General features: G+C 59.1%; 1 protein-coding gene across 1 annotated transcript in view; it reads right to left on the bottom strand.

Moving 5' to 3' along the window:
- Nucleotides 1-21422, bottom strand: part of NAV1 (neuron navigator 1) — a 78963-nt gene that overhangs the window by 26675 nt on the left and 30866 nt on the right. The window contains 2 exon segments of the mRNA XM_075115281.1: nucleotides 1357-1722; nucleotides 5237-5339. Coding sequence (XP_074971382.1) covers nucleotides 1357-1722; nucleotides 5237-5339 — 469 coding nt within the window.

Here is a 21422-nt window from a genome sequence, read left to right as displayed (position 1 = left end):
CAAAGTTTGGCCCTTCCTGGGAGGAGAAGCAGACCCTGCCTGCACTCTGCCTGATCAGTGGCTGATGGAGACAAAGTGATGCTCCGGCTCACCCCTCCTGGCACTGCCTCCACAGCCAAGGGCACCCCAAGGTTATCCGCCTGCACGAGCAGCTCCGAGATGAGACAAGGAGAGAGACAGGGAGCAGTGGAGCCCTTCACCCCCACCGCCAGACCCACTGTGGCCCCAGCCATCCCAGGCGGCCCAAAGCCACCCCACTGTCCATCACACCCTGCGGTCCAGTGGTCGGTGCCAGAAGGCGGTGATGTGCCACCTCTGGCTGCCAAGTGATGGGTTACGTTCCCCGGGGCGGGGGCCAGCCAAGCCAGCACAAGGCACCTCTGTTCACGAGCACAGGGCAGCCCCCCAAGGTCACATCACAAGCCCATGGGGAGGACGGGTCTGATGCTCACAGTGCTGTGGACACTCTCACCCCCGAGCTGGAGCATCGCAGGGGCAGAGGCCAGCACAGGCACCCCTCGGTGCATGTCCTCTCCAGCTGTAACATGCACCTCCAGGCCCACGTCTGGGGACCGCTGGCCCCCGGATGGGTGTGAAGCCATGGGCTGTGCTCTATCCTGCAACGAGCGAATGTGACTACAGCCACCCCAGGAGGGCTGGAGCAGCACTGTCAAGAGGCCAAATACCTCCTGCTCTGGGACAACTCAAATGCTGGAGTTATTTATTTTCTCTTGTGCTGAAACAGGAAACCACCAACATGCTGAAAGCCTGGACCCTTGCCAGAGCCAGGGGTACCTCAACAGCAGAGCGGGAGCTGGACACATCTGGAAAGAAAACGCAAGCCCTGGGCGTGATGGATTGTGCCCACCTGGCAGAAGCTGCCCCTGCCCCATGGGTGCAGGGATGGAGGCTGACAGGGGTCCTAGGCGGAGGGGACCCCACTCTGCAGCACACCCTACTCCACCATGGTGCCACCCATCGGCAATGACACCTCAGTGCCTGTTTCTCACTGGGGTGCTGAGACCTGACCCAGCCTGTCCCACCACAGGCCACCAGCACTCCTGGTGTCCATATCAAACTGGACACTTCTGGCATGCCAGGAGAGCAGCACACCCCAGCTCAGGGCTCACCGGTCCCGAGAAGCCCCAGCTGGCCCAGCTCCACCAGCACTGCAAGGACTACACTGCCTCACCAGTGGGAAAGCATCTCCTGGGATGCGGGGGCATGATCCACCCAGCCAGATTGGCCGTGACCTATGTGTGGCTCCATCCACCCCTGCTGTGCCTGGTATCCCTCCACCACTGGCTGAACAGGAGGTGGTGAAACCTCCAGAAGAGCCCCGGCGCAGACACTTACCCCGTGGTGATGTCATCATCCTCTGTCAGCGTCTTTCCCATCAGATCACTATCGCTCATGTAGCCCGACTTCAGCTCCACGTCATCGGTGTCCAGTGCCTCGACCAGCTCCAGGCGGGAGATGTGGCTCAGCTTGCTGGGGCTGCGCATGGGCATGGTGTGCGAGTAGTGCGCCCGCTCGCCGTGCATGTACCAGCTGGGGGTGCCCTCAGAGCGGCAGGTCCCCCCGACCGACGGCGCATCCCCCGCCTGCAGGCGCGGGCTCGACTGCCCGTAGCGCCAGGACAGTGGGGAGGAGCGGTTGGACAGGCTGGAGACACTCCGGGGGTTGGCTTCATCGCTGTCGTAGCAGGTCATCTCCAGGGAGCTGCAAGGACAGGGTGCAGGGGGAGTTAGGATAGGGCATGGCAGGCAGAGGAGGTCTGTGCCCTGCCTCACCTCCCCCGAACTGGAGCTGCAAGTGCTCAGAAGACAAAACTGCTCATTTTGAGGCAGCCAGGCAAGGCCAGAGGCTGCCAGGAGTGTGTACACACAGAGACTGTCTGTCCTGACCCCCTCCATCTCAGCTCGCAGGGGACAGTCCCCTCCTGCCCTGCCTGATGCCAGCACAGCGCCCCACGCTCCAGGACCCACTGCGACATCCACACCACCTGCACCCACTGGTGGCTGGTGGAGCCCGTTTCTCCCCAGGGATTGTGGAGTGGGATGTGGGGTGCGATGGGGAGCTCTGTGCCGCCCTACAGCCCCAACCACCCCACAGAGGTGATGCACCCCACATAGCCCCATCCACCCACCTCAGTGCAGGGGCTGGGGGTGCCACCAGGGCTGGCTGCAAACACGCTGTGGGAGAGGGGCCCAACCTCTCTGGAGACACCCCAGCCTGACCCGAGTTGTGCTGGACCCCACTAATAGGAAGCCTTTAGCGGAAAGCCCAGACGTGCTCCCCCATGCTCAGGCTGCTCTCCCTCAGCCATTTCCCACCCCCCACCAGCATTTCAACATCTGCACCCCAATATCACCCCAGACCCAGGACAGGAAGAATCGGGGTGGTGGCACACTGATCCTAGGGGATGTGGCAGCAGGCCATACCAGGGAGCAGAGGCTGTGAACAGAAGGATGCTGAGGGGCAAACCAGGGACCGGGCACCTGCATCAGCATCCCACACCAATCCCCTGCAGAGTGAACCTTCATGGCTGGGCAGGAGGGGATGCTCCGAGCCAGGGCTCCCAGCTCCATGGGGCTGCCGGCAAGCGTGCTGCTCTGCAGCCAGCCCAGAGCCCACAAGTGCATCAGGAACGGGGAGTTCAGCTTCTCCCCACACCCCTCAGGGTGTATTTTGGGCAAACGGCATGTCGGGGAGTGATTCTGAGACTAAATTTAGACACCAAAAATGATTACTTCTTGGAGCAGCTACTTGGGAACCCACAGCCCTCAACTTGGCTCCAAACATTACTATCAGTGAGCTATTCCTTAGCTCGGATTAAACGTTCCTGCAGGAGCACCAAAAGCCAAACCCCAGCTGCAGTACTGAATCTAAAACAGGGAACTACATAAAAAACTAGGAAGTTTCTTAAAGCGGAACTAAAAGGGGCAGCTAAAAGGGTTTAGTTTTGTCGGCAGCACAAAGGCTATTTACGGATGTTCTGCTGGTGGCTTGGAGCAGATGCAAACCACGTCTCCAAGCAGGACTAACGCAAGCCCCTGAGGAAGCTCGTGCGGCCCTGCAGCCAGGTGCAAAGGCTGCCAGAAGTACGATGACATCTTTCAGGATCAAAGTTGCATCCTACTGAGGCAACAGCAAAGGCTGAGCCCCCAGCCACTGGATAGAAGAACACAGCAAGGAGAATATGAAAAATTTGAGGAACAGTTTGTGGAAGGAATAAAGAGAGAGCCTGAAGTGGCTACAGGGACACTGGTGATGCAGGCCACATCCAGAGGACCGCAGCTAACATCCATATCGGACACATTTGTAGGAAGCGTTCCTGAGAGCAGAATTAGTGGGTACGTGTGTAATTACAACATACTGGGGAAGCTGACACAGCTTTGGTAAAGGAAAATCTGGCTCACAACCGCGATGGAGCTCCTGGAGGGATGCAGGGAGCATGCTGCTGGGGCCGCTGCAGGCCACCAGAAGGTGGTGGATGAGTGCCCTCACCAATGGCAGATTAAGCTTCCAAATACACTCAGCTACCACGGAATAAGAGGGAAGATCCTCACGTATTTAAGAACCATTTACGGGACAGAAGGCAGGGGTAGGCACCCCTGGGCAGGGATCTGTCTGAGGCCTCCACCCACGCGATATACACGTAACTCATCAAGAAAAGGAGTGATAGTGAAGAGTCAAAACCCACCAGCAACGCTAATTTAATCACCTTTAATATCCTCGCCCTAGTTCCCTAAGACCGGGGCTGACGGAGGATTTGCAAAGGAGCTGAGCGCTGGGGAGCGAAGGTGGCGGGTGAAATTTGGCAGTGATGAATGCAAAGCGAATGCAGAGCAAACGCAAAGTGAACGCCAAGCGAACACAAAGCAGCCCTGACTTGGCATGAGCAGCGCCAGGCTGTGAACCAGCTCCCACGCTGAGCAAAGGGATGGCAGAGCTGTAATGGATAATTCCAGGAAATGGCCAGCTCGGGAGATATTGCTGCGGCCCTGGGCAAATCCCACTGCCCCAGAGCTCTGCTGCCTCCACTCAGAAAAGATCTGGGAAGTGCAGCAAGGACGAGCAAGGTGTAGATGAGCTTCTGGGTTAAGAAGAGCTAAATCAAGGGGGCTGCCTCATCCTGGACGAAGATCATCGAGGGGCAACAAAGGGAAGGTCTGTAATGATGAGTGAAGGGGGGGAGGAAGCTGCTGCTTTTTGCCCCTTCCAACACAAAAATGAGGACTAAGGGAGACCGCGAGGTGGCAACAAACACCAGGAGAAGGATGTTCACCGCATCCTTGGCTTTCCCGACTCACTGACACCCGACACGGCCTCTCTGCAAATGCCAGGCTTCATAATGTGGCTGCACCAGCAGGGTGGGGGCCAGAAGGGTGCCCTGGGGAGATGCCCCCTCCCCACCCACTGCCCCCAGCCCACTGCTGGCAGTGTCCAGGCCCTTCAGCCCCGATGGGGAGCCAGGCAGGAGGCTGGAGCTGCTGTGCAGACCCTGAGCACATCCAGAGCAGAGCAGTAACCCTGCAGTGGTCTCAAGTGAGAGACCCGGGGGAGGGGGGCACACAGGTAGTCCCAGATATGCGACAGAGACCTCTGAGCACAGGTGGGCACCCTGCTCTGGTTCACCACCCAGCGGTCACCCTGTCCCCAGCCCTGCTGTCCCCCCAGCCCCAGCTGCAACCCTGGGGTGGTGTCAGCCCCGGTCTGGGCAGGGTACCTCACCTCTGCCCCTGGGCTACTGGGGGTTTGGTCAGCTCTGTCTGAGGATTCTCTACATAGAGTAGAGAAACTGAGTCACGGATGGGGATGTAGCCTGTGGTCCAAACCTGGGCCCACGCAGGGGCTACCCTCACCTCTGCTTGTCCATACGGCGACACCCAACCACCAGAAACAAACCCCCTCGGGTCTGGGGGCACTGGCTCCCCTCAGTGCCACCCCCACCCATCCCCACCGCCCCAGAGCACACGAAGCAGTGTGAGGCCCAGAGCACTGCCAGGCACGGGGCTCCACTGCATCCCTGCACACAGCACCCCTCAGATTTGGGAGCATCTCCCCAAGCCCCCATGTGCAGGGTCCCCAGGCCATAGGGCAGAGCCGGCTCCCTCCCTTGGCCCTCACCTGGAGCGGAGCCCCTTCGCAGCCGCCCCGGCCTCCCCCACTGCCCCAGGAAGGACACTGGTTGTGGGGAAAGGGTGGTGGGGGTCCGGCGTCAGAGCCTCACCTGTGAGACACCTGAGAGCCCCTCAGGCTGGACATAGTCTCCTCCAGGTTCTGCCGAAGGTCCAGCACATTCTGCACTGTCCTCTTCCTCTGCGACTCAGGGTCTGCGGAGAGACAAGGTGGTGGCTTTAAAGGGATGAACAGCTCCTGCACCCCTCTGCCCGTGGCTGTGCCCACCCGTTCTTGTTCCACCCGCTGGCACCGGGCTGGAGCTGCGCCACCACGAAATGCCACCCCCAATGGTGCTGCAGCTGGGATGGGGGATGTCTAGTCCAGGAAGAATGAGGTGGGGGGGACCAAGTAGGGCCACAGGACCAGAGGTGACCGCAGGTGACTGGACCAGAGGCCAGCTACAGTCAGGAGACCCCAAAGCACTGTGACCCTGCTCCATGAGGCCACACAGAAGCAGCCATCCTGGGAGAACGTCCCCACACCTGCCCCTGCATCCCCCAGGCCCCAGGGGTGCTCTGGCCGAGGGACACGGGCGCTGCAGCAGCACCCCTCAGTGCGCAGCCAGCAGGAGCCGAGGAGGTGTCAGGGAGAGGTGCAAGCCAAGCCCCACTCCTGCCTTGTGCCCAGGGAGAGGCAGCTGCTTCTGCTGGGGGCTGGAGCAGCTGGTGGGACGAGCCCCCCCACAGGCACAGCCCAGGGCTGGAAACCCCTGAGCCTCAGCTGCTCTGGGGCTTCTCCGGGTGTGCACATCCACAGTATGGGCGCGCACACACATGCAGGCACGCACCCCCCAACCTGAACGTGTGGACACACATGTACCTGCACCACAACCACTCATGCGCACACGTCCATAGACACACCCGCACATCCACACATGCGTGCATACACACCTGCAAACGCACACACACCCCAGAGACACCCACACGCACGTGTGTGCACACGTGCGCACACACGCACACGGGGGGGTGTCACTCCTGGCACAGCCCTGGCAGCGCTGCCGGGCTCAGGGCCACAGTTCCAGCCCCTGCGCCCCTGACCCGCTCATGTGCATCCCCAGCAGCTAACAGCTGTGCCACTGTGGCTTTGATCCCTGATTTCAAGCCATTCAGCCACAGCTTGCCATTGAACCGCAGTGACAGCAGGCGCCAGGGACGTTGGATGTGGCTCCTCCTAATGTAACGTGGCAACCAGCGCTTCAGGATTTACAATGGCACCGTGTAAGCTGCAGCACTACAGGGACCGGGGGGACACCGCCGGCACGCACCCCGGCAGGCTCTCCACACAGCACGGCCATGCGCCCAGCGCACAAGGATGTCCCATTGTCCCCACCACACACCAACCATGCCACCAGAGGTGCCACAGGCAGCACCCGTGGTGACGCTGCCCCATCCACGGGCTCCGTTCGCTCACTGGCCTGGGCAGGAGCACCTCAAACCAGTGAAGCAGCTCTGATTTACGCATGACCCTGGAAGGTGGTGACAAGTGGTAAGAGCCCCGATGAGACAGGTTAAATCAAGCAGGTTAAAGCCGGTTGTAGACGAGGGCTAGTGAGCCCACGGGGCACCCAACGTGGCCGGAACACACCATCACATAAGGATATCCATCCCTGCATGCTTCCTATCACCCTGGTCCAGCTCCCAGAGCAAGGCTTAGCAGAAGGCAAGTCATGAACTCATTATTAAATCTTCGCTGTGGCCTGTGCACAACGTGGGAGTTAATCAAAAGCACAGAGACTCCGACTGGTGCCCCAGAGCCATAGCAAGGGCAGAGGGATGGAGGGATGGAGCAGGGGGGCTGCACACATGGAGCCGGAGCACAGAGGAGGCTCGAGGGGCCCTTGGTGCCAGTGGGCAGCACCCACCTGCTCTGTGGCTGAGAACAAGGGGACACTGTGCCCCTCTGGCAGGGCAGGCAGAAAGGGCTGTGTTGGCAGATCTAGGGCACCTCTAAACTGCTAGGTCCCGCCCATGGGCTGCCTGGAAAGACAGATTTTCAGGCTTGAAATGGCAGGGCAGAAGCCTGAGGCCAAGTCCACTGCTGCCACACATGCATTCTGTAGGGCAATGGAAGATTTTGGAGGGGAGGCACACCCAAAACTTAGAGAAGAACAATAAAGCTACCACCAGTGTCTCCAGATGGGTCCATGCAGGGTTGGAGACCTGTCACTAGTGGTGTTCCCCAGGGCTCTGTGCTGGGTCCAGTCCTGTTCAACATATTCATCAATGACCTGGATGATGGGATCGAGTGTAACCCCAGCAAGTTCCCTGACGATCCCAAGCTGGGAGGAGTGGCTGATACACCAGAAGCTGTGCTGCCATCCAGCAACACCTGGACAGGCTGGAGAGCTGGGCCCAGGGGAACCTCAGGGAATTCAACAAGAGCCAGTGCAAGGTCCTGCCCCGGGGGAGGAACAACCCCCCGCACCAGCACAGGCTGGGGGCTGAACTACTGGAAAGCGGCTCTGCTGAGAAGCCCCTGGGAGTGCTGGTGGACAAGTTGACCATGAGCCAGCAACGTGCACTTGTGGCCAAGGCCAACGGTGTCCTGGGCTGCATTAAAAGGAGTGTGGCCAGCAGGGTGAGGGAGGTTCTCCTCCCCCTCTGCTCTGCCCTGGTGAGGCCACATCTGGAGTGCTGTGTCCAGTTCCCCCCCCCCCCGTTTAAGAAGGACAGGGAACTGCTTGAGCAAGTCCAGCAGAGAGCTACCAAGATGCTCAGGGGACTGGAGCATCTCCCTTATGAGGAAAGGCTGAGAGACCTGGGCTTGTTCAGCCTGGAGAAGACTATGGGGGGATTTAATCAATACCTATAAATATCTGAAGGGTGGGTGTCAGGAGGATGGGACTGGGCTCTTTTCAGTGGTGCCCAATGACAGGACAAGGGGCAACGGACACGAGTTGGAACATGGGAAGTTCCACCTCAATATGAGGAAATACTTCTTTATTTTCAGGGTGCCAGAGCAGTGGCACAGGCTGCCCAGAGAGGCTGTGGAGTCCCTTCCCTGGAGACATTCACACCCCGCCTGGACACGGTCCTGTGCCCCTGCTCTGGGTGTGCCTGCTCAAGCAGGGGGTGGGACGGGGTGATCTCCAGAGGTCCCTTCCAACCCCCGCCATTCTGTGATTCTGTGATTCTGTGACTCGGTACCCTCAGCTCCTCCACCCTGGCCGCATTCATTGAGTGCTGTCCACCCTGAGCCCAGGTCCCACAGCCGGAGAAGGCGGCACACACAGCCCAGCAGTGCCGGGTCCCTGTGGGCTGGGGCAGGACAGAGCAGGACAGGATGGAAGAGCCACGGTTGTCCCCTGGCACCGCCAGCAGCTCCTGCTCCCCTGCCAGCTCGGCAGCGTGTTCCTCCTGGGCATGGCTCCCTCTAGAAGCACCCCACTGCCTCCCCCATTGCCACCCGCAGCCATTCCCCCAGGCACGAAGCCAGCGCTCGGGCCTGGCACTGCCTCCTCCCCAGGCACCCCTGCCAGTGGGGCCGCTACAGCCACCCCCATCCCGAGGAGCAGCAGGGCCAGGTCGAGTGCTCGCTGCGTCCCCCGCGCAGGGCTGGAGGGGATGGCGTGTGGGTGCCACCTCCCTCTGCACCCTCAGTGCTGCTGGGAGACACCCCCAAGCAAGGACCCCCAGGGCACCCCAGGTAAGAAGCAGCATCCAAGGGCTCGGATGCCTGGTGGAGGGCTGGAGGGTGCTTCTGGGCGATGGCACTGAACCCCATCCCCAGCTCCACCTGCGGTGCCGTCAGCCATCCATGCCCGGCACCGTTTGCTCTCCTGGCCTCCAGCATTCGGGTGACAATCCAGGTCACTCTAGCCTCTGGAGCCGCCCCAGGAAAAGCAGCAGCTCTCACCTGGGAAAGGGCCAAAGTGGGACTCGAGGAGCTGCTTGCCCATTTCTGGCAGATCCCGTGGGCTGCACTGCTGCCAGTGCTGAAGTGTCCCCACTGTGCTGGGCCGGGGCAGGGACACCAGGCCCCCCGCAGTCCACTTCCCAGGTGCAGCGAGGGGCCGGGGGCTGTCTCAGGGCTGGCTGAGCCGCAGCATGCCAGAGCTGAGCCGAAACTGGAGCCGCTGGGAGAGGCTGGAGTGTGGGAACGGCAAGAGCGCGCTGGATTCCTCCCCGCATCGATTTAGCAAGCTTCCCGCAGCCAGATGTTTCCAGCTGCTGGAGTGGGGAGCAGCAGGGACAGATCGGCCCATGCCGCAGGAGGGTCACTTGGACACCCTGTCTCAGCTGGGCTTGTTTTCCCAGCAGTAACAGGCAGGACGTGTCCCCCAGTGTTCCCTGCTCTGCCGGGGCTGCAGGCTCGGGGACCAGCCGTTCTCTCTACCCCAGCTCCAGGCTGGGCTCGCAGCCCCGTTCGCAGCTCCCCACTGCTCTCGCAGGCTCTGTCCTGCTATCACGGAGGGAAGAGGATGCTGGCTCAGCCCTGTGCTCCACTAGCCCAGCCACACAGAGTAGGGCAGCCCCAGAACACATCCACTGTCCCCAAGCCCTGTGCAGGGAGGCCACCAGGCCCCACTGCCTGAGCTGCTCTCCCCTGTGCCAGGCTGGGTCTAACCTGCCCTTGCTGACTCTCTGTCCTGCCCTTGCCTGCAGCTGTGCTTGGGCGGCTATCCCAAACCCCCCCAGCCCCTGCTGCTGCTCCTTTCTTAACCAAGTGCTCTCAGTGCTCTCTCCAACATCGGCAAACACAATACCGTTCTGCTTTGCACACGGGGAAACTGAGGCAGGAAGTCCTAGCCCACCCCCAACCTCCCCATCATCTGCAAGTGCTCTCCCACACAGCCTCCATCACCGGCCCCTCTGTTAAACACCAGGCAGCACCACCTGCTCTATGACAGTGGATGCCGGGCAGTGACCTGGCACTGTGGGTGCCCAGCCCCGACCCACGTGCTGCCCATCGCCCCCATCTCCTGCCCTGCACAGCTGGAGAAGCAGCAGGTACCGTCACCAAGAGAAGGAGCATCAGCAAGGCAGAATGTGGGGCTGGAGGCAGCCAAGGAGGACGACGAGGAGGAGGAGGAGGAAGGAGAGATCTGTGCTGCAAAGGGCTGCACAAGGCACTGCGTACTGTGGGTCTGACTGTGCCAGGCACTGCAGAGCCAGGGCTGGAGGAGACCGGGGAGCTCCAGGTTGTGCTCACGTCCAGCCCTTCCCATCACCTCCAAGAGCAAGTGGTGGCAGCTCTTCCACCTGCACAACGGGACACAGCCACGTCCCCGCAGCTGGGCGCTGCCGACGTGGCCAAGTACGTCAAGCATTGAGGAAATCATCAACTCCAAAGGGCTCGTGACAGCTCATTTCAAAGGAGCATGTGGCCAGCAGCTCCTGCTGGGGCCAGACAGAGCCGCGTCCATGGGACACGTGTGCCCCATGTGCCTTGGCATAGAAACCCACGTGTGTGTGTGCTGCCTGAGCGCTTGTTTGCATCATGCATATGTTCATGTGTGGGCCACATGGTAAAAACCCCTCTGCCTGCAGAAAGGTGTGTGTGTGCATGTGCACGCCTGTGCCTGCGACCCTGCACGCGTGCCCACGTGTATGCATGCAGGCACGAGGACGGCAGCAGCCAACACCAACATCGGCACGAGCGTGCTAGGCTTGCATGGATGCACCATCTGTGCCTCAGCATGAGTGTGGCACTCGCACGCGTGTTTTCTTGCCCCCCACGACCCAACCAATCTCATTTCAGAAGATCAGACTCAGAAAGGACTCCTGGCGACCCAGTAAAGATTTTAATGGCAAGCAGGAATTTGCTGTAAAAGACCTCATGCTGTTTCTGAGTCATTATGGTGGGTCCCTATTAAACAGTAGCTGCAACTAATTTCCCCAGGCCATGAAACATTTTTAACTGGTTGCTCAATCCCTTCCAGCGCATTGAAAAATACACTAATAAACTCTGCAATAAAAACCATTCTCCCAGGGCCGTGAGACTCCTCTAGCCCAGCCGAGCTCCCCAGATCCACAAACCCTCACACAGATACACTCCTCTCCCACCGCGCCGCCTCAGCCCATGCTTCCAGCTGCATTTATGAATGAATCAGCCCAGGGGTCATTTTGCTGGTACTTTCCTTGCAAACCCTCTGTTCCGGCACCCAGGGCCCACCACAGCCAGGCTGCTGGCCCAAGGGGAGACCCAAGACCCCAAGCCTGGTGCCAACCTTGCCAAACCCTGTGCGTTCCCAGCGTACACCCCACAGCATGCGATTCGGTTACTGGCATCCTGATGCGCCAACAGCAGAGTCGTTCCATATGGAGTAAAAGGGTTTTATCTTGCATTTCTTACATCCAGCTCTGATTCACCCTCCCGGATGGCTGGGCAGGGGGACGGTTATGACCTGCAATCCTTCTCCCTGCGGCTTAATTAATTCTCTTCCTCCCTCCCCACAGCTACCAAACTGGCTAAATGAGCAGCGGAGATGGTTAATGGGGCTCTGTGGGTGACTGCCAGGTCCACAGTGTTCGCTTCTACCATCGGCCTTGTTTTCCAGCCCAGCCCCAACCCTGCGTGCACATCCCAGAGATGTACCAGGACCCCCCAAAACCACCCATCTCTCTCAGGAGATGCCCCAGGGCACCTCAGCTGGGCAGAGCACATCCCCCTTGCCCAGTGCCCCAGGGGGGGCATCTCACCCTTTCTTGCAAACCTGTTGTCCCACCCCATTGGAAGGTAGCAGGTTCATCAGCACTCGCTGTCGTTTAATTGTTTCAACTGCTGGGGGCTTCTCAGTGTGAGCTGAGGGCTGGTTGTCATCCCCGTGTCTCTTGCAGCAGGGTCAGGAGTGGGTCCTGCTCCCTGAGGGGCTGGGGGCCCTGTGCCACCCAGCGCCCTAGTGAGGCCACATCTGGAGTGCTGTGTCCAGTTTAGGGCCCCCCACTTTAAGAAGGATGTGGAACTGCTTGAGCAAGTCCAGCGCAGAGCTACCAAGATGCTCAGGGGACTGGAGCAGCTCCCTTATGAGGAAAGGCTGAGAGACCTGGGCTTGTTCAGCTTGGAGAAGAGAAGACTATGGGGGGATTTAATCAATACGTATAAATATCTGAAGGGTGGGTGTCAGGAGGATGGGACTGGGCTCATTTCAGTGGTGCCCAACGCCAGGCCAAGGGGCAACGGGCACAAGCTGGAACACGGGAAGTTCCACCTGAACATGAGGACAAGCCCCTTCCCTGTGCAGGTGCCGGAACAGGGGCACAGGCTGCCCAGAGAGGCTGTGGGGTCCCTTCCCTGGGGACATTCACACCCCGCCTGGACGCGGTCCTGTGCCCCAGCTCTGGGTGTGCCTGCTCACGCAGGGGGTGGGACGGGGTGAGCTCCAGAGGGTCCTTCCTCGATTCTGTGATTCTGTGATTTTGTGAACCCGGTACCTGGGTACCCAGATGGCTGAATGGCGCCTCTGAAACACCCTGAGCAGACTGACAGGGAGAATCACAGCCGCTATGAATGTGCTTCTATGATGCTACTATGATGAAGGCAGCATCCCTGAGGTTGATGGAGCTGGAGGTGCTCCTCCCCAGGGACACAGAGGCACAGCCTCCTGCCGACAGGCACAGGGCACGTGCAGGGGATGCCACAGATACTTGTGGATAGGTCCCCATCCCTGACTTCAGCCAGGGCAGGCTGGGATCCCAGTTTGCTGCTGCCCTGCACGTAGCCCTGCAGCCCCGCTGGGCTGCAGGCTGTGGGGAGGAGGCTGGATGCAGCCCAGGGCATCCAGCACTCACCCTTGGCAGAGGTAGGAAAGGCCATGCAGCAAAAGGCAGGACAGGGAACAGGGTACAGTGGGCAGAGCTGGTGGGGAGACTGTGCCCCATGCACGGTCCAAGCATCCCAGGGAGCACCAGCTCCCACTTGGGATACAGGTAGAGGAGAAGCAGTGGCAGGACCCTGCTTTGGCATGGCCAACCCATGTTTCACACCTTGCTGGACCCCACAAAACAACATGGCTCTGCAGGAGGCTCCAAAGGTGGCTGCAGTGGGGAAGGAAGCCCCTTCCCCTGCCTGCACCCGCCATCCCCATCACTGCAGCCAGTGCAGGCTGGGGCAGCCCCACACCATGCGTGGGGGCCATTACCTCTCCACTTGCAGGCGAGAGCAGAAAAATAGCAGCGATGCAGCAGTGACAGGATGGGACTTCAGCCGAATCAGCACTTCTGGGGTGATCGCTGCTGCTAAGCCTTGTGAATCGCTGCTTGTAACAAGGGCAGGGCTGAGAGACCTGGAGCCTGGACCCCGTCTGGCTCCAGCGAGCCAAGCTTTTAAAAGGGATTCAGACTTTCTCAGGCTAGAGCAGCCATAAATCTAGTTAATTGGGTCTCTCCCATACACAAGTTTCCAAGTGAACCCGCTGGAGAGATCCAGACCGGGCCTCCAGCCCATTTGTGGGTTATTCTTTCAATGGATGCTGCACTTGGCCCCAAACCACCCCACCTGCGCATCCAAATCACATCTTTTTCAGCAGCGAGCGCCCCTAGCTGCCCGACGCCCTGTGCATCCCACCTCCACGCCACCCTGCTCTCCCCTGTGCTGATGAGCTGGGAGCATCCAAAATCCCCCGTGTTGGGGCAAAGCCTGCTCCTGCATGCGGCACTGCACGCCCCTGCAACACAGCTGCTCTCCAAAGCTGCTCCTGCAAAGCGTCAGAAGAGCTGGGACCATCCCAACACCCCATCCCCAGCACCGTGGGGCTCCAGAATAACCCAGAGGAAACGCCTGCGCAGTTTGGGAAAGAGGGGGGCTGCTGACAGCGGGTGGATGGGCCGGATCCATGCACCAAGGGGTGCCCTGAGGCCCATGAAAGCCTCTGGAAACCGGCACACACAGCGGCAGAAATGCACGGTGACACCACCTCCCCAGTTAACAGCCCCACGGACTGAGATACACGGAGATGGTGTCACTAGTGGTCACCACACCTGGGGTCTGTCCTAAGCTGGGGCCCTTGCACAGTGGGGTCAGGCTGGTCATGCAGCACTCTGTGCCTCAGTTTCCCCCCCCCCGAGAGTTTGCTGTCCCCCCAGGGTTTCGTGTTATCAGGGTGTGCCGGTGCTGTGCTAGCCAGCAATGCGGCACAGCTGCGCCCAGCCTGGGGATTTCAGGCACCCCAAATGCTCTGCACATGACACCCTTAATGCAGTCACCAGCAGGCGTTCCAGGCGATGCTGCAGACCCTGTGCAGAAAAAAAAAAAAGCCACAAAGGGGGGGGAAGCAAAAAAAAAACCAAACCCACAGCAAGGCAGAAGGTGCAGACGGGCCTCGGCTCGGAGGCCCCGGAGCAGCCGGCAGCAGCGGATTCACGGTCCCCACACGTCACCAGACGCAGGTCGGACATTGTGGAAATTCAAAATTCCAGATGGCTCTTTTTGGGTGGGTTTTCTTTTTTTCCTTGCCTCATTTCCAAGGCAACAAGACTCGCTGTCATCTGCTAGTTGCCATAGAGATTTCACCTGATTCTGCTTCAGCGGAAGAGAAAGCCGGGCGAGCTCACTGCTGCCGAGGAGCCACGAGCCACGACCGCCTTCAAACTTACTGGGAAGAGCGGAGATAAATGGGGCTTTATATGACAGAGGCAATGGGCTGATTCAGAGGATCAAAGGAAGGAACTGCGGGTTTCTATAGCACAAATCAGCCCTTCACTTAACTGCTTCGGTGCCCTCCAGATGTGCCCTACATCTGGGGATGTCGCCAGCCCCCGCTCCAGGCTTTGCCTGGTGGAGGAGGGGGACGTGGGCATGGGGGGAATCCTGCACCCGCTCCTGGCTGCATCTTGAGGACCAAGCAGGGATCCCATAGCATGATAGAGAGAGGGCACAGGACCGATGGCCAGTCATGGCCACGTCCTTCATCCCACAGCTACCCTCCTCACTGTGCACAACCCTCCTCCAAAGCCCCAGTGGCCCAGAGGGCGAGCAAGCCGAGGAGAGCACGGGGCGAATGCAGAAGCAGCCAGGGAGGAGGGAGACCCTTGGGCAAGGTCAAGAGATGGCCATGGGCTGTGCTCAGCACGGCTCCACTGCCACAAACGTGGGGGTTAAGTGCCACGTGTCCCCAGGGGAGCCACATGCAGCCGGCCACAGACAGAGCTTGTTCCACGTCAGTCACTGGTGCCATCTCAATGGCCCCGTTATTGCTGAGGATCCTCCACAGAGATGGTGTGGATATGTCCGTGCCCCAAGCCCAGCTGCAGCACATGGTTTGCAATCATTCTCCCCAGACCCACACTTGCCTGCAGCAGCTTCACAAGTGCCTATCCCCCTCCCAGGCACGACTGGGCACATCCCCGGTACAATGCCACTGCATCATTGGATCCCCAGCCACGTGTACCTGTCCCTTTTCATCTCCAGTTGGTCTGGGAATAAAAACGCAGGTGAAATCCCAGCACTGTGGGGATTCCCAGGCTTTCCCATGAGCAGGGCAGCCACCCAAACTCAGGTGAGGAGTAACACGATCCAAGAGCTCCCCAGTCTGCAACAGCAGCTCTTGCACTCACAGTCAGATGCCCCAAAACAGCAGATCTGATGACTCAAGAGAGCCAGCCCACCCTGCCTGGGGCTCCCTTTTGCCATGGACATCGAATCCCTTGGGCACAAGAGAAGGTCCCGGGTGCTGGCAGGATGGTCACGGGTGGCAGTCACCCCCGGGAGTGCAGCAGCAGAGGTCCCCATGCTCATCCCTCCCCGCTGCTCTCTGCCAGGCACCCAGGCCTGCCTGAAAGGGCATTTATCAGCCCAGGAGCCTGTCCCCTCCCCAGCCCATGTCCCCGTACCAGGGCTGGCAGGGAAGGGCCTGGCCGGGTGGGCAGCTCTTGGCTCAAGTTGGCTCCGTTTTGTAGGGAGAACAGTCATTAGCAGAGCCAAACTCCCCATTCCCAGCCAGAATACGGCCATGCTTGGGGAAGCTTTATATTCACACAGACAAACAACTCACATTTGCTTTTTAACTGTTGGAATTGCACCCACTGGGACGGAGCGAACAGGGAGCCTTTTGTCCCCCTCGCCTTGTGACTGCGAGCTTTGTGCAGAGCAATGCGTTGCAAACACAATTCTCCCCAGCCTCAGCTGGGCTCTGGTAGACACTTGGTCGGTCTGTCCATCACCAGATCAGCCAAAGAGTCCTCGTGCGTCTCCAGCAAGAATGCAAAATGTCCTCCCTGGCTCCCCCTCCAGCCGCAGCCTGCAGAGCTGCCCTGCACAGAGCTGCTTGTCAGAGCCACCAAGATGAACCCAAAACACAGCCAGTGCTGGAGGAAGGCAGCAGCTCTTCGCCTCGCCGAGTAACGGGGCTGGGAAACTGAAGTTGCAGGGGGCTACGCTCACTCAGGTTACAGCTTGCATGGGAACAAGGGAGAGCAGCTCCGAGCATGGAAAATCCCAGCATAGCATGGGCACAAAGATCAGGTCACCATGAGCCTTCCGCGAAGGTGGCCAAGGCACCTCCCAGACAGGGGGTCTCTGGAGACCTCCAACCTGTTGCCAAGTTCCTGAATATCAGAGCCAACAAGGCACTCACCAGGCACCCGCGCTGCTCAAAGCTGCCACCCTGGAGAGGGGCAAGGGACAGCCTGTCCGGAGCAAGATATACACTTGAGGCACTGGCTGAACCCTTGTCCTGGCCCACCTGCACTGCCTGGGGATGAGCTCCAGAAGAACGAGGCCTCTGCGGTGCTGCTCTCCTGAAAACCCTCAGCCTCGGGAAAGGGCTCAGCACCTGCGAGGTCACCCTGGGGTCTCTGCAAATCCCAGGGGACACCAGCCCATGAGGGCCCAGCTGTGGGCAGGACCAGACCCAGGGAAGGTCATCAGCCATTGCATGAGGTGGTCCCCAAAAAGCACCTTGAGGGATGAGCCAGGGCAGGAGGCAGCACACCTCGGGCTCCCCCAGCCCCTGGGGGCAAACCCAGCTTAAACGAGTTCCAGGCTCGTTAGTGGATCTATTGTTGCCACCTCCCGTGGGAGGAGGGAGATAACCGAGGCTATTTTTGCTTCCATCTGGGGAATCATTTCCCTCCAACGTGTACTGCCACGATGCTAATTTTTAAGGCTGATGATTAATTGATGTCAGGCTCATTATGGGGCCAACGGATCCCTCTTCCCCAGGAGCCCCAAGGACAGGGGGGAACATGTTTTGACAGATGTCGTTCGAGCTGCATGTGAGTGACGTCCTAACAACGGAGGAAAATAGGAGCCATTACCATGGAAAGCCCTGGAAATAGGAAGGGAAGTGCCTGCACGCGACCCCAGCGCCCTTCCCTGCACACCCTCTAATCAGCCCTTCACGCTCTGCCCTGACGGTTACCAGGGTTTTGCTCCTGGAGATAAATGGCCATTGTGCAAGCTCGGGGGTAATTGAATCTCCTGCCTGCGCGCGGGCAGCAGGGAGGGCCCAGCCTTTCTTCTCCCCCCGCCCCAGCCTCGCAGGAGGGCCAGGTGCCAAATTCACTCTGGCACCGGGTGCGGCGGCCTGTAGAGAGCCGGAAACGAGTGCGCTGCACAGACGATCACCGGGATCCCGCAAGGCTTGGGGTCTCCTTCCACCTGTGGTCCCCCAGAGGGGTGGGTGAGCACTGCCAGCTGGCAGGGTGCCCGGGGGTGCTGGTCCTACCAGGCACCAGGGCAAGATTCACCCCCTGAAAATCACAGCAGCATCTGCAATAGCTGCAATAGCCCAGGTGGGGCTGAGGACCATCGTGCCTACTGCACGTTTCTGGGTCCCTTCAGTCTGCCCCATCAGTCGCACACTGCCCAGGTGATGTGCATCCCGAAGCAAACACACTACGCTCTCCCGAAGATGAGCTGGCACACAGCAAGCAGCAGGAGGTTTGCTGTAAGAGGCCACCGTGGCTCTGACAGCGACGTACCGAAATCCTGCGTTCATCCCCCTGACCCTCCACGCAGTCAACAGGAACCAGCAGCTCCAGGGTCCCTGCCCAGAGGTGGGACAAGGCATCCCAGCAACTCAGCAAAGAGCCTGGGCTGACCCAAATCAGTGCAGGTGAACCCTGCTCTCCTGCCCACCGTGCCTGCTCCCCCAGGGCCTCCCCCCACTGCAGTAAGGGAGGGCAGAGCATCGCACCCCTGCCTCACCCAGCAGCACGCCTCCCACCCCATGAACACTGCCATTATCTCTGCCGGCACCATTATCTCCTCCTCCAGACCTACCCCGGGAAGGTGCCTTCCCCTCACTGGAGCCGGGAGCAGTGACAGCCCCGTGCACCCCTCCCCATTCTGCGGCCCCCTCCACCTTGCTCCTGCAGCCCCACACCCAGCACAGCAGCTGCAACGACACCCAGGGTTTCATCCTGCTGCCTTTCAACGCTGCCCCACGTCGCCTTGCTGAGGAGATGCTGGGTCTCTGCCGGGGAGGTCAGCACTGGTCTCCCCCCATCCATCCTCAGTTCCCCCAAGTCTTCCACCAGCTGGAGTCCATGCTGCTGATCTGTCGGCACTATTATTACAAACTTGTTTTAATTGCTGCACAGTATCTTGAGCATCCTTCAGAGGGAGAGGGATGCATATGAATAAATTGTCTATTCTTAGCCCTTGATGGTTCCCTGATGGGAGCGCAGGGGTGCGGGCTCTGTGCGCTTGGTGGCAGGACCCGCACCGTCCTCCAGCTGCTTCCCAACCTGCTCCACCTCTTGCAGTGCCCTCCATGGGCCTCCACCACCAGGAAAAGGTGTTCTTGAGCAGCAGTTGTGTTTTTGCCACCAAAGGTGATCTGCAGAGAAGGAAGATTCTGCCTCCTTCAGGAAATCTGGATGTGCCGCAGGAGGGAAGGGGATGCTTGGGGCCAGAAAGCTTTGTGCCACTGCCGTGGGAGCTGCCCCTTGGTCCCTGCTCTTCTCCCTGGACCCCAAAGCCCACAGCACCCCTGCCCAGGTGCCCTAGTGGGGCTGGGGGGCAGCACAGAGGAAGAGTGCTCTTCACCTCAAATCCATCAGCTACGGCGAGGGGAGGGACTCTGACACACTTTAGGATTCAGTGCAAAGAACTGCTGTTCCATCCCGCGAGTCCAACATTTACGTGGGGTTGGCAGTGCCAGGGTGGAAAATATTCTGCAAAAGGCACTGGCACCGACAGGAGGGATTTCAGCGGAGCCTCCCAGTTCTCCGTGTGGCCGCTCCCACCACCACCCTCGCCACGCACCCGCTGACACCACGGGCTGAGTGACATGCAGCGACAGCGGCCACGAGCCCCCGGGCACATCAGCTTGCTCAGATGTTAAACAGGAGAGAAGCCACTTGCCTCCAAGCCCCTCGTCTCCTGAGTGTTGCAGGAACCATTTAAGCGCGCCGAGTTACACGCCCCAGCTTGGACACTTTGGAATCCCCCCCACAGAGCTGGAGACAATGCCTCCCCCGCGCCGCCAAAGCGCCAAGCGCATGGCTGTCATGCAGGCAGCACCCTCCTGGGGGCACAACCCTCTGAGGACGGCACGGTGGGGTCTCCGGCAGCACTACAGCCAGGGTTTATCCCCTCTAAGACGTCCCACCTCCGCACAATGGCTGCCTGCACTGGACAAGCCCTCTCCACCGTGGGAAGCAGCGCTGCAATGTGGTTTTAGCTCTTCTCCCCAAATTTGATCTGGGGGCCTGTCCAAGCACTGACGATGCACAGCCCAGAGCCACGACCGCTGCAGGAAAAGCCGAGCCAATACTACAGCTTGGGGGAAAGCATCAGCCAAAAGTCACTCAAACAAGGAAGCGATTTGTCTTCTTCTGGCTGCGCTCCTCCCTGACAAAGGAGCGTGGAGCAGGGGAAGTCAGTTGCGATCACGTGCAGCGTACCGACCGAGCGACCACCGAATCGGCGACTGGGAGCGCTCACACCAGGAGCCTGACAGATGAAACAGAACAGGGGAAAAAGGATGAAAAAAGAAACGCCATGTGACCCCTCGCTCGATCCAAGCCAGGCATCGCATCCAACAGTTCTGAATATGAAATACACACAATGAGCTCCAACGAGTAATTAATCCCTTCAGGAACACTGTAAGTGATTGCAGACAGTTTACCAAGAAAAAAAGATTGGAAAGTCATTGAATAAACTACCATAAAATGTTTCTTTCTCTGTTCCAGTATGAAATACAGCGATATCTGCTAGGAAATCTCTCTGCTCTGCAAAATTGAAAAGCGATGGATTTTAGCTGGTTTTCTAACAACGCTCAATCTCCCTGGCTAAGTGACAGCCGTGAGAAACCAGCCCAACTTGAGCTGGAGACGGGCTGCTCTCGCCACTCTAACCGCTCTCCCCACATCACCTCGGCATCGGTAGGACATGGCGAGGGAAGATTTCTGCAGGGGACGAAGCACAGCACAGAAAGGTGCCCGCAGTATCTCACGGCTACATCACTGATTCAAGCCCTCCGGAAGCTTTTTGCAGGTTGGAAGTATGGGAAGCACCAGCAGCAGCGCCAGGCATAAACCTGGCTTATGGTGCAGGGCGAGCCCTCCCAGTGATGAGATTTTGGGCTCCCCGGTGACACTCAGCCACACGAGCCATCCCCCTCACCTGCCTCCACCTCCCATCCCCATCCCCGTGCTCCCTCTTGCCTCCCACACCTTCTGTGGCATTAAGCAGCTGGTTCTCCAGCCGAGGGGCAAAGAGCCAGGGGGCTCCGATGTGGGCCAAATTCTGGCCCGTTGCACCCAAAGCCCTGCGTCTGCTCGGTGCCCTGCACGAACAGGCAAGGAACCACATCTATCCACATTCGCCCTCGTGCAAAGCCACCGTGTACAGACCAACCCTGCCACCCCCCACGGACAGACGGACAAGCACCCAGAGGCATCTGCAGGGGGATCTGTCCCCCCACCCAGCCTCAGCCCCTCACCTCTGGGGAGCACTGCCCCACAACACAGCAAGGGAGGAATTAAAGGGCACCGCAGTTGCCTTTTACATTAATATTTCCATGGTATTTTTCAACCATTTTTCTACTTGTAAAACTGGGGTTTATGAAAAAGAGCATTAGGAAAGGTATTTTCTCCTGTCGATAAAGTGACTTAAAATTAGTTGGAATTTTAAAATTAAAAACACACCCTGAACTTTCACTTCCACTTGAAATCACTCTGGTTTTGAAAACGGACTTTCTTCCCCCCCACATCCTCTCCTGGGTTTTCCCCCTCTCTCCTCTTCTCTCCTCACCATGTTTTTGTTTAAAAATTCATCAGGCCAGGGAAAAATTCTGGGGCAGGAAAAGAGGGAAGGAAAAAAAAAGTGGAAGAAACTGTGGCTTTTGC

The sequence above is a fragment of the Phalacrocorax aristotelis genome, chromosome 21 (assembly GCF_949628215.1).
Source record: "Phalacrocorax aristotelis chromosome 21, bGulAri2.1, whole genome shotgun sequence".
Lineage (NCBI taxonomy): Eukaryota > Metazoa > Chordata > Aves > Suliformes > Phalacrocoracidae > Phalacrocorax > Phalacrocorax aristotelis.
The sequence above is the reverse complement of the archived record's forward strand: the minus strand, read 5'-3'. Positions and strand labels throughout refer to the sequence as shown.